Source organism: Hyla sarda, chromosome 1 (genome assembly GCF_029499605.1).
Source record: "Hyla sarda isolate aHylSar1 chromosome 1, aHylSar1.hap1, whole genome shotgun sequence".
Lineage (NCBI taxonomy): Eukaryota > Metazoa > Chordata > Amphibia > Anura > Hylidae > Hyla > Hyla sarda.
Window position 1 is genome coordinate 570597072 of NC_079189.1, and position 12405 is coordinate 570609476.

Below are 12405 nucleotides of genomic sequence, written 5' to 3' on the forward strand. Positions count from 1 at the left end.
ATTGACAGCTGTGAGCGCAGGGCTCAGAGCTGGAGGAAAAATCCTCCCACTGTCAGCTTGTGTCCCGCTACTGTCAATGAGGACAAGCTGGGAGTTATAATGCTAGGGAAGATGTGAGCAGACAGCATACTGAGGGAGGGGGGTGGAGACCTGCACAGTGAGGCCACGCCCCCTCCCTTTGAGAGGAATTCAGACTAGTGAGCTAAATTAAGAGTGTAATAAAAAAAAAAAAAAAAAAAGGTGCTAGACTTAAAAATTTTATGTACATGGTCAGGAAAAGGTACTGAGTGATATATTAAAAAAAATGTTTTTTGTTGGATTTGACGGGTACGTTTTTAACTAGGGATCGACCGATATCGTTTTTTTAGGGCCGATACCGATAATCGGTGGAGGTTAGGGCCGATAGCCGATAACTTATACCGATATTCCGGTATAAGTTATCGGCTATTTATCCCCCCGCGACACCGCTGCAGATCATTGATTTAAAGCGGGCGCTTTAAATCAATACACTGCAGTGGCTTTTGCGGTGCCATAGGCCGCCGCCGCCACCCACTTCTCTCCCCCTACCTGTCAGGGTGGTCCGGGCCATCCATCCTTCCTGTAGTGTCCGGCGGCATTCCGGGTGGAGGGTGAACCGGTCCAGGCTGTACTTCTCCAGGGGTCCTCTTCTCCACTCCGGGCAGGCTCCGGCCTAGTAACGCAGCATAGACGCCGCTGCGCAGTGACACCCATGCGCAGCGACGCACCTGACGTCACGGCGTAGCGGTGTCTATGCAGCGTACTAAGCCGGAGCCTGCCCGGAGTGGAGAAGAGGACCCCCGGAGAAGAAGTACAGACCGGTTCACCCTCCACCCGGAATGCCGCCGGACACTACACGAAGGATGGATGGCCTGGACCACCCCCATTACGGGTAAGTTTAACTCGGAGGGTGGGGGAGGTGCCCGACCGGTATAGCGGTATGGGCAAAAATCCATACCGTGGGAGAGAAAAAAAAACTGTATCCGGTTCATACCGGTATACCTCCCAGCACTACGGTGGGGGGTGCGACGCGGTGCGGTGGGTCGGGGGCGGTGCGGCGGGGGGGCATTATCGGCTTATCGGCAAGGTAATTGCCAATACTGATAATGCCCAAAATCGTGATTATCGGCCGATATCGGCCATACCGATAATCGGTCGATCCCTAGTTTTAACCCCTTAAGGACACCGGGTGTATCCATACGCCCCCCGTTTTAAAGTCCTTAAGGACTGAGGGTGTATGGGTACGCCCGTGGGAACTCTGGTCCCTACCATATCTATCAGCAGGCACCCCGTGCAAACCCCTGGGGGGTCCTGAGACCAGCGATTTGCAGCTATTCCGGGTCAATCAGGTCTCTGGTGACCCGGAAAAAAGGGTGAATGGGGCTGTCTGAGACAGCCCCATTCACCCTTACCAAGCAGGAGTGAGGTGGCATGGGTGCCGTCTCACCATTATGTGATTGGTCGGTCGGAATGACCGACCAATCACGACACTGCTGGGCGGTGATCGGGGCCGGCAGGGGTCTCTTACCTTGTCCTGGACCGGCGGGGGTCCCCTCTGGTGCAAGGGCGGCGATAGGAGCAGCAGGATCGGTGGTAGCAGCGGTTACGGTGGCAGGATACAGCAGGAGGTGAGGCCTGTTCACCTCCTGCTGTTGCTTAGCAACAACTCTCGGCATGCAAAGCCAAAGTGCATGCTGGGAGTTGTAGTTTTGCAACAGATGGAGTTCCAACTACAACTCCCAGCATGCCCTTTGGTAGTTTGTGCATGCTGGGGGTTGTAGTTATGCAACAGCTGGAGGCACATTTTTTCTATTTTTCTGCGGGCACACAACATGGCTCAGGAGTGAGAGCGTGCCATGTACATTTGAGGTCTAAATTGGTGATTTGCATAGGGGTGGCTGATTTTACAGTGCTTCTGAGTAAGAACATACCCAGTATGTGGATGTAATGTGCTCTGCGGGCGAACTACAATGCTCAGAAGAGAAGGAGCGCTATTGGGCTTTTGGCAAAGAGAATGTGTCTGAAATTGAAGGCCATGTGTGTTTACAAAGCCCCCATAGTGCCAGAACAGTGGACCCCCCGACATGTGACCCCATTTTGAAAACTACACCCCTCACTGAATGTAATAAGGGGTACAGTGAGCATTTACATCCCACAGGTGACAGATTTTTGGAACAGTGGTCCGTGAAAATGAAAAATTTTATTTTTCATTTGCACAGCCCATTGTCCCAAAGATCTGTCAAACGCCAGTGGGGTGTAAATGTTCACTGAAATGAAAAGAAAAATCTTCAGCTCACCTCCCAATGGTTTTGCACGGATCCTAAGCCTGGCCCAGCTTGATACGTAGCATATCAAGAAATTCGAAGTGGATCCAGCAATTCCAATAATTGTGGTTAAACAGCATAAAAATCTTTTGCAGATAGCACTCACAGCTTCCATGGGACGCTTCCATAGGACGCTTCCATGTTGCTGTGTATCACTGGCTCGATGGTGTGCTGCGAGTGCTATCTGCAGAAGATTTCTATGCTGTTTAACTACGAATAAAATCGATGTTTTATTGGAATTGCTGGATCCACTTCGAATTTCTTCATATACTACGTAAATGTTCACTGCACCCCTTATTAAATTCTGTGAGAGGTGTAGTTTCCAAAATGGGGTCACATGTGGGGAGGGATCCACTGTTCTGGCACCATGAGGGGCTTTGTAAATGCACATGACCTCCCACTTCAATTCCAACCAAATTCTCTCACCAAAAGCTCAATGGCGCTCCTTCTCTTCTGAGCATTGTAGTGCGCCCACAGAGCACTTTCCATCCACATATGGGGCATTTCCATACTCAGAAGAAATGGGGTTACAGATTTTGGAGGGCTTTTTGTCCAATTACCCCTTGTGAAAATGAAAAATTTGGGGTAACACCAGCATTTTTGTGAAAAAATCTAATTTCTCATTTTCACACCCAACTTTAGCAGAAATTTGTCAAGCACCTGTAGGGCGTTATGGATCACTGTACCCCTTGTTACGTTCATTGAGGGGTGTAGTTTCCAAAATAGGATGCCATGTGTTTTTTTTTTTTTTTTGCTGTTCTGGCACCATAGGGGCTTCCTAAATGTGACATGCCCCCCAAAAACCATTTCAGCAAAATTTGCTTTCCAAAAGACAAATGTGACTTCTCTTCTGAGCATTGTAGTGCGCCCGCAGTGCACTTGACGTCCACACATGGGGTATTTCCATACTCAGAAGAGATGGGGTTAAAAATTTTGGGGGATATTTTCTCCTATAAGCCCTTGTAAAAATTTTAAATTTGGGGGGAAAACCAGCATTTTAGTGATTTTTTTTTAAAATTAATTTACACATCCGACTTGAACGAAAAGTCGTCAAACACCTGTGGGGTGTTAAGGCTCAGCGGACCCCTTGTTACATTCCTTGAGGGGTGTAGTTTCCAAAAAAGTATGCCATGTTTTTTTTTTTTGCTGTTCTGGCACCATAGGGGCTTCCTAAATGTGACATGCCCCCCAAAAGCCATTTCAGCCATCTCCAAAATCCCATTGTCGCTCCTTCCCTTCTGAGCCCTCTGATGTCTTCCAAAAAAGAAAAACATGTCAACTTTATGATACAAATATAAAGTAGACATATTGTATATGTGAATCAATATATAATTTATTTGGAATGTCCATTTTCCTTACAAGCAAGGAGTTTCAAAGTTAGAAAAATACAACATTTTCTAAATTTTCATGAAATTTGGGGATTTTTCACCAAGGAAGGATGCACGTAACGAAGAAAATTTACCACTGTATTAAAGTAGAATATGTCACGAAAAAACAATCTCGGAATCAGAATAATCGGTAAGAGCATTCCAGAGTTATTAATGCATAAAGTGATAGTGGTCAGAATTGCAAAAAAGGGCTCAGTCCTTAAAGGGGTACTCCGCCCCTAGACATCTTATCCCCTATCTAAAGGATAAGGACCCCCGGGATCTCCGCTGCGGCACCCCGCTATCATACTGCACAGAGCGAGTTCGTTCTGTGCGTAATGACGGGCGATACAGGGAACGAAGCAGCGTGACATCACGGCCCACCCCCTTAATGCAAGTCTATGGCAGGGGGTGTGACGACCACCACGCCCCCTCCCATAGACTTGTATTGAGGGGGCGGGCCGTGACGTCACGCTGCTCCGTCCCCTGTATCGCCCGTCATTACACACAGAGCGAACTCGCTCTGTGCAGTATGATAGCAGGGGGCCGCAGCGGAGATCCCGGGGGTCCCCAGCAGCGGGACCCCGGCGATCTGACATCTTATCCCCTATCCCCATAAGATGTCTAGGGGCGGAGTACCCCTTTAAGGGGTTAAATCTCATAATCTGGCAAATATTCTTGTAGCTGTCTTTTTCTTGACAATCTGTATCCGATAGACCCATTTTTTTTTTTTTTTTTTTTTAAATAAACATCTGTGTATATGTATAGACAGACCATGGGGCCCCTTTGAGAGTGTTTTTTTTTCCTGGTGATACAGATAAACAAGAAACCTAGAACAGAAAGATTATTACACGGGCAAATGGCAGTAAGACCATTGACCTGGGCAAGACTTGGGTTCAATCTGCCCTCAGCATGCTATAACGGAGAAAGTAAATTATGTGAATAATACCGAATATAAGTTATAGAATGCAGCAACGTAATCTGCTTTATTTCACCTGCAGATGATGGGGGTGATAAGATAAGAGCAGCAGTGAGATTAGATAGACCAGGCCCCATGTCCCTGCCCTGCACCCAGGTGACCTGACTCATTATATGGATACATGGAAGAAAGTGTTAACAGAGAAAGTTAAAAAATTTTCATTTTTTGTCAGAAATTTGGACAGTGACAACTAAAAAAAAAAAAAGAAAAAAAAAAAAAGAAAAATTTATATATATATATATTATTCAAATAATAGAATAAGTAGTATTAAACAAATTACGGTATTAAAAACAAAAATGTATTATAAAGTAATAAAAATGTAAGTAAAACAAAAATAAAACTATACTATATTACTATATGAACAGTCAAAATATAATGAATAAAAAACTAAATAAAACGGCTAAAAAGTTTGTACAATGAAAATATAATAATAATAATTAGTAATAAACAAGGGAAAAAAAGAAAAAATATAAAGTCATAAGAAATGAAATAGGTAAAACTAAAATAAAATATAAAACTATACTATATAAAAAACAGTCAAAATATTGAATAAAATGAAGGTTAAAATCAAACTAAAATGGCAAAAATTTTGTACAACAAAAATATATTCAAAAAAATAATAAGAATTATAATGGAATTAGCATTAAACAAGTTAATAAAAATAAATAAAGAAAAAATCCATTGTCTCCCATCTGCACTATGAACACACGGACATGCGCTGTCCTGACTGACGGCAATAGAGCGCGGGGCAGAATTCTGCCAAAAGAATGAATGTTTTTATACTAAAACAGGAATTTCCATGGTGAAAATTCAGCAGTGTGCATGATACAGTAGAATCCAATTGAAGATAATAAAAGGATGCTGCACCAGAATTTTTGCCTGAAAAGTGCATGGGCTCTAAGGTATTGTCCAAACCGTGAAAATTCTGCCGGCAATATATATAATGTACATTTTTAAAGCACCCATAGTAATATGATAGTACAGATCAGTACTATTGGTGATCATCTTGTATACGCTGAATCTCAAGGCTTCCCAAGAAGCTCTGCACAAGAAGACCTGCACGGCCGAGGGAGGTAAGAGACCCCCCCCCCGTGATTGCAGGTGGTGGTGCAATAAGACGACTGGAAGTGCCACTGATCACGGCATCTATAGGGTTAAGGGCCAAGGGCCAACATGATGTCCGCCATCATCTGTTAGGCCCGGCTGCTGAAACTTACCTACTATGTAGCAAGCATTGCTTCTGCACTCGCTACATAGTCGTGCCATAAATGTACAGCACTGTGTGGGAAGTTAATTGCCATACATTTACCGTGTGTGTCCTTAAAGGGTTAAATGGCACAAAACTTTAATAATAACCTCCAAAAAAAGAAAAAATTATTTGTTTGTATGAAAATACAAAGGTCCGGAGAATAGCTCAGACATTCAGTGGCTCATTGCCTATGCAGCCATGTTCTTGTATGTTGTATTTGCCTCAGGCAGTGATTTGTTCTGCATTCAGGTCACGGCAATAGCCAGATGTCACGTATTAGGGACGAGCAGAGGGTACATGTACCACTACATCAGTAAGGGTTCACACATTTTGTTGCAGAAATTTCTGAGACTGTCCCATTCATACATAAGTGTGTTGGCTGCATATGAATCCACCCTTAGGCTGTGTTCACACAACACAAGGCTTAAAAATACACTTGAAGACTAAAATGAGGGGGGGGGGGATCACTTTAAAAAAAAAAAAAAAAAGTCAAAAGTTTTGATCGAGCAGGGTCTGTTACTCGTTACTGTTGTCTCTGACCTTTTCTCAGCATTCCATACAGCCAAAGACAATATGTCATAAGTCACATGGTCTCCAGGGTGTGTGGCTATGCTGCAGTGGGTGGATGAATAGCAGGGTGGAAGGGATTTATTGTAGTAATGCTATCCACGCACCAACTGCAGCATAGCCACACCCCCTGGAGACCACGCAGCACCCCAGTTAAAATCAGTCCCCGGAGCATGTTCGCTCCGGGTCTGATAATCGGTGACCACGGGGCCGGCGGCGTGTGACGTCACGCTGCGCCCCTCAATGCAAGCCTATGGGAGAGGGCGTGACAGCTGTCACGCCCCCTCCCATAGGCTTGCATTGAGGGGCGGAGCGTGACGTCACACGCCGCCTGCCCCGTGGTCGCCGGTAATCAGACCCAGATAGGGGATAAGATGTCTAAGCGCATGAGTACCCCTTTAATTACCTACAATTTTTTTTCCACGGTATTTACTAAAGTTTCCCTACATTTTTTTTTTTTTACAGACGATCTGATCTGTCTGGTTTTCCTCAGCCGAAATCCACCACATTTTCTGTGGAAACTTTAGTAAATATGTTCGGTTTTTGTGAAAATGTCGGGGACATGCCCCTTTTCCGTGATCACGCCCCCTTTTTTCGGGTCTTCTTAGTAAAGTGGAGAGTTAGTAGTTTTTTTTTTTTTTTTTTATTTTGGCACAAATTCTAGCGCAGACAAAACATGTCGGCTTTGCAATAGTAAATGATGGCCATTGCCTCTGGCTGTATGGAATGCTGGAAAAGGACAACAGTAAAATAAAAGCACTTGTGGGTACAGATCCAGTGCATGAAAGCTGGACAAAGCGGCGCACAAAGGTAATAGAAGTATATTATACTGCCTCATGGGCTCAAAAGATAAAGAAAAAAAAAATCCCGAAATATGCCTTTAAAGGGGTACTTCAGCCCTAAGACCTCTTATCCCCTATCCAAAGGATAGGGGATAAGTTGTTTGATCACTGGGGCCCCCGCAATCTCTCATGCAGCACCCACTTGTGTAAGTGGGAGGCTTGGAGTCTGAAGCCTCACGACCACGGGGTCTGAGTATCATGACGTCACGACTGCCCCTGTGTGATGTCCCAACGTCAGGACCCCTGCGATCAGACATCTTATCCCCCTATCCTTTGGATAGGGAATAAGATGTCTTAGGGCCGGGGTACCCCTTTAAGAGAATGCTATATGTTTAATTGAAGCTAACAGATAATAAACACATCAAGATATTATGGGATGCTATGCCCAAAGACACACTCAGTTCTACTACACTGAGGCTATGTTCACACTACGGAATGTCCGCAGGGAAAATCTCAGTGCGGACATTTCAGAGACTCAAGGACCGCACTGGAACGCGTCGTCTCATAAACAGGTTTATTCTTTCTGTGGACACGGGCATCCAAATTTCCGTGACAGAAATATCTTTCTTGCAAAAACAGCACCACTCCTGTCCACAGGTTGCGTCTGGAGTAGCACCATGGCTCCATTGAAGTGAACGGGACTGGGCTGCAATACTGCACGCAACCTAAGACAGGAAAGGTGCTGCATTTCTTTAATCCTGCACAACCCATTTTAAAATGGCTCAATGACAAACCCAGCTCTGCTACATCTGTCTCCTTTAAAGGGGTATTCCAGGGCAAAAACATTTTATCTCCTATCCAAAGGATAGGGGATAAGATGTCTGATCGCGGGGGGGCCCGGTGCTGAGACCCCCCCCCCCCCCCCGCGATCTCCCTGCAGCACCCGCATTCTATGGGGGTTCTGAATCTCCAGTTTCGGAAACCTCTGGGTTTCCGGGACTGGGGACGTGATGCCACACCCCTCCATTCATGTCTATGGAAGGGGGGGTGACAGAGATCGCGGGGGGTCTCAGCAGCGGGCCCCCCGCGATCAGACATCTTATCCCCTATCCTTTGGATAGGGGATAAAATGTTTTTCCCCGGAATACCCCTTTAAGTTAAAAAAAAAAAAAAATTTTAAAAATGAAGTAACATGTCTGTACAGCTGACAGATAATTGGGGCACGGCCCTGCATGTCTTTATGTGTGTTCCTTATTAAAGTCGCGGTGCGGATGGAGCCGCTTTCCGTACGTTAGCGAGGTCCCTCCGGAGGAAGAAGGATTAATCCGTCTGTTAAGAAGTAACCAGCCAATTACACGAGCCATAAAACGCAATCAGGCCAGGACTCACCTGAAGGCCTGATTCATGCTTTGGTAGTTGAAGTGTTCTGGAGCTAATCCTATCAGCACCGCGTTGGGACTGTCGGTGGCGATTCCTACGAGCGGAAGAAAAAAAGAGAGAGAGGTCACAGCCGGAAGACTCTGCCATAATTGAATTGTACGTCGTGTCTATAATTTAGTCATGCTTCAATACAAAGCCCAAGGAGAAAATTCTCATCAATGCAAAAAAACCTTTAATTCTCGCACCGGTATTAAAATACCTTGTCCTCTGTTCCATTATATCCGTACAGCGGCCATTACATTACCGGCTGACAGATGCCGCAAACTTTCTGTAACCTTTTTCTGTCTCTAAACTGTTTTTTTTTTCATTAGATTTCACAGAAATGCAGAGGCCAAAATCAGGATTTCTGCAGCGGAAACATCCCGCTGTGTGAAACAATGGGAACAAAAAAATTGAATTTCCGACCTGAATTTTTCCACCGAATTCTGCTTGGAAATTCCGCTGTGTAAACAGTAGCAGCCGACAGAACAAAGTGAGGATCCAATCACAAAGAATCGCATTAGTAAATCCTACATACAACAGCAGAAAAATATACTGTATGAGCAGTAAATCCTACATACAACAACCGCAACAAAATATACCGTATGAGCAGTATATCCTACATACAACCGCAACAAAATATACCGTATGAGCAGTATATCCTACATACAACCGCAACAAAATATACCGTCTGATCAGTATATCCTACATACAACCGCAACAAAATATACCGTATGATCAGTAAATCCTACATACAACAAAATATACCGTATGAGCAGTATATCCTACATACAACCGCAACAAAATATACCGTATGAGCAGTATATCCTACATACAACCGCAACAAAATATACCGTCTGATCAGTATATCCTACATACAACCGCAACAAAATATACCGTATGATCAGTAAATCCTACATACAACAAAATATACCGTATGATCAGTATATACTACATACAACCGCAACAAAATATACCGTATGAGCAGTATATCCTACATACAACCGCAACAAAATATACCGTCTGATCAGTAAATCCTACATACAACAACAACAAAATATACCGTATGATCAGTAAATCCTACATACAACCGCAACAAAATATACCGTATGATCAGTAAATCCTACATACAACAGCAACAAAATATACAGTCTGATCAGTATATCCTACATACAACAAAATATACCGTCTAATCAGTATATCCTACATACAACAAAATATACCGTATGATCAGTATATCCTACATACAACCGCAACAAAATATACCGTCTAATCAGTATATCCTACATACAACAAAATATACCGTATGATCAGTATATCCTACATACAACCGCAACAAAATATACTGTCTGATCAGTATATCCTACATACAACAATATATACCATCTGATCAGTATATCCTACATACAACCGCAACAAAATATACCGTATGATCAGTATATCCTACATACAACAGCAACAAAATATATCGTATGATCAGTATATCCTACATATATCAGTCACCTGTATAATCTGATGGAAAAGTAGTACTGCTATGCACTGAATTTTCCAGATAGCCAACAAATAAGTATTGGATAAAATATGATACATATATGCACAATAGCCCTAAAACATTTAAAGGGGTACTCCGGTGGAAAACATTTTTTTTTTTTTATCTACTGGTGCCAGAAAGTTAAAGAGATTAGTAAATGACTTCTATTTAAAAATCTTAATCCTTCCAGTACTTATCAGCTGCTGTATCTGCTGTATACTACAGAGGAAGTTGGCAGTTCTTTCCAGTCTGAGCAGTCTTTCCAGTGTTCTCTGCTGACACCTCTGTCCATGTCAGGAACTGTCCAGAGCAGTAGAGGTTTGCTATGGGGATGTATTCCTGCTCTGTACAGTTCCTGACAAGGACAGAGGTGTCAGCAGAGAGCAGTGTCGTCAGACTGAAAAGAACTACACAACTTCCTCTGGAGCATACAGCAGCTGATAAGTACTGGAAGGATTAAGATTTTTTAATACAAGTAATTTACAAATCTGGTTAACCTGTCACCAGCTGAATAGAAAAAAAAAATTGCACCGGTGTACCCCTTTAACATATCATAGTCCCCCAATATTGTTCAATCTATACACAGTAAAATGCATTGCTGCAAGTTATAGTGAGGGAAAGTCCAAGGTATATGGGAGGACTGTATGTATGGAAGTGCGTATGGAAGAGCTGAACACTCGATTGGGGCAACCAACCAGATCTCACTGCGGCCACAGTTCTAATGGAATTGGACCCCTAAGGTCCCATTCACACTTCAGATATTCTGAGCGGAATTCGCTTGAAAAATACGGTGTTCTCAATGGGATTCTGCTGCACCATTCACAATACGGAAATTCCACGGTGAAGATTCCGCACCCAAGACTCCATGTTCATTCTTTTGGCGGATTTCACTCTGAAATGCATTGCTGTCCATTGAAACCACACAATTGCAAGCGGTCCTGGCTCCGCCTTGTTTTGCCGGTATCTGCTCCAGGGGGATAATAATGCATTGGACTCTCCATCCTATGGTGTGTATGTGGTAACATTGTGTCTCTGACCAGCAGGGCGATTGATAACCCAGTAGTCTGCACAGAGTCCTGCTTGTCCCGCCCACACTTCCTGTATTTTGTCCCAGCTGAGACAAACAGGCAATTGTTGCAGGGACAAGACAGTGTTCTGGACAGTGGAGGGAACCCTAGTGGTAATAAGTGTACATCATTTTTTTTCATCCCAAAATGTACAAATGTTTTAACCAATGTATATTACAAATATACATATAATCTAGTTTAGAATCTGGAAAGAGTTTACAAGTGAATGTAACTCTACATAGTCCAGTATGATCCATAGATCCCTGACCTCTAAGAATGAGAATGTGAAACAAGAACAGAAGAATAAATTGTACCGCCAGACTAGAGCTGGGCGGTATATTGGTTCATACCGAATCCCGAAATTTTTGGGCTGCACGATATGAATTTTTCCCATACCCCATACATCAGTTCACCTCTAGTGGTCTCCAAACTGTGGACCTCCAGCTGTTGCAAAACTACAACTCCCAACATGCCGGACAGCCGTTGGCTCCAGTATGCAACAACTGGAGGTCCGCAGGTTGGAGACCACTGGCGTACAGTATAGAGTTCCAGCGCCAGCGGCCCCCAACAAAGGAGGAGGGCAGTGCTTGCGGGTGACACATGTGAGTAGTACCCCGCTGGGCTGATCATTAATTGGGGGGGGGGGGGGGGCAGAACAGCGCTGGCGGGTCACATGATTTGGGGAGTGGCGGTGACATAAATACCGTTATATACCGTGGAATCGCCATAAGTTAGAAAAATACCGCGATACACATATTTGGTCATACCGCCCACATCTACGCCAGACCATACATGAAAAGATGACCGAGGTGTAAGACTGTAATCCAGGTTTGTATTTATTTGTAAATGAGAAAACCAAGGGGAAAGTGAAAACTGAACATACAGGAGTATCACTGGACCTAGTCAGGCATTGCTAGTACTGTATACTCATAGGCTAGGCAGTAAGTGTACATGTAAAATACAAAGAAAGTCACATGTGGGTGGTGATAGACGTAGCCAGTATTTCCCAACCAGTGTGCCTCCAGCTGATGCAAAACTACAACTCTCAGCATGCCCGGACAGCCTTTGGCTATTCAGGCATGCTGGAAATTGTGGTTTAGCA

At 44.0% G+C, this 12405-nt stretch overlaps 1 protein-coding gene across 3 annotated transcripts in view; it reads right to left on the bottom strand.

The window, feature by feature from the left end:
* HDHD2 (haloacid dehalogenase like hydrolase domain containing 2) overlaps positions 1–12405 on the bottom strand; it is a 39821-nt gene that overhangs the window by 8788 nt on the left and 18628 nt on the right. For all 3 annotated transcript variants that reach the window (XM_056543640.1, XM_056543633.1, XM_056543624.1), the window contains one exon: positions 8676–8760. In XM_056543640.1, coding sequence (XP_056399615.1) covers positions 8676–8760 — 85 coding nt within the window. The remainder of the gene's footprint in view (positions 1–8675; positions 8761–12405) is intronic.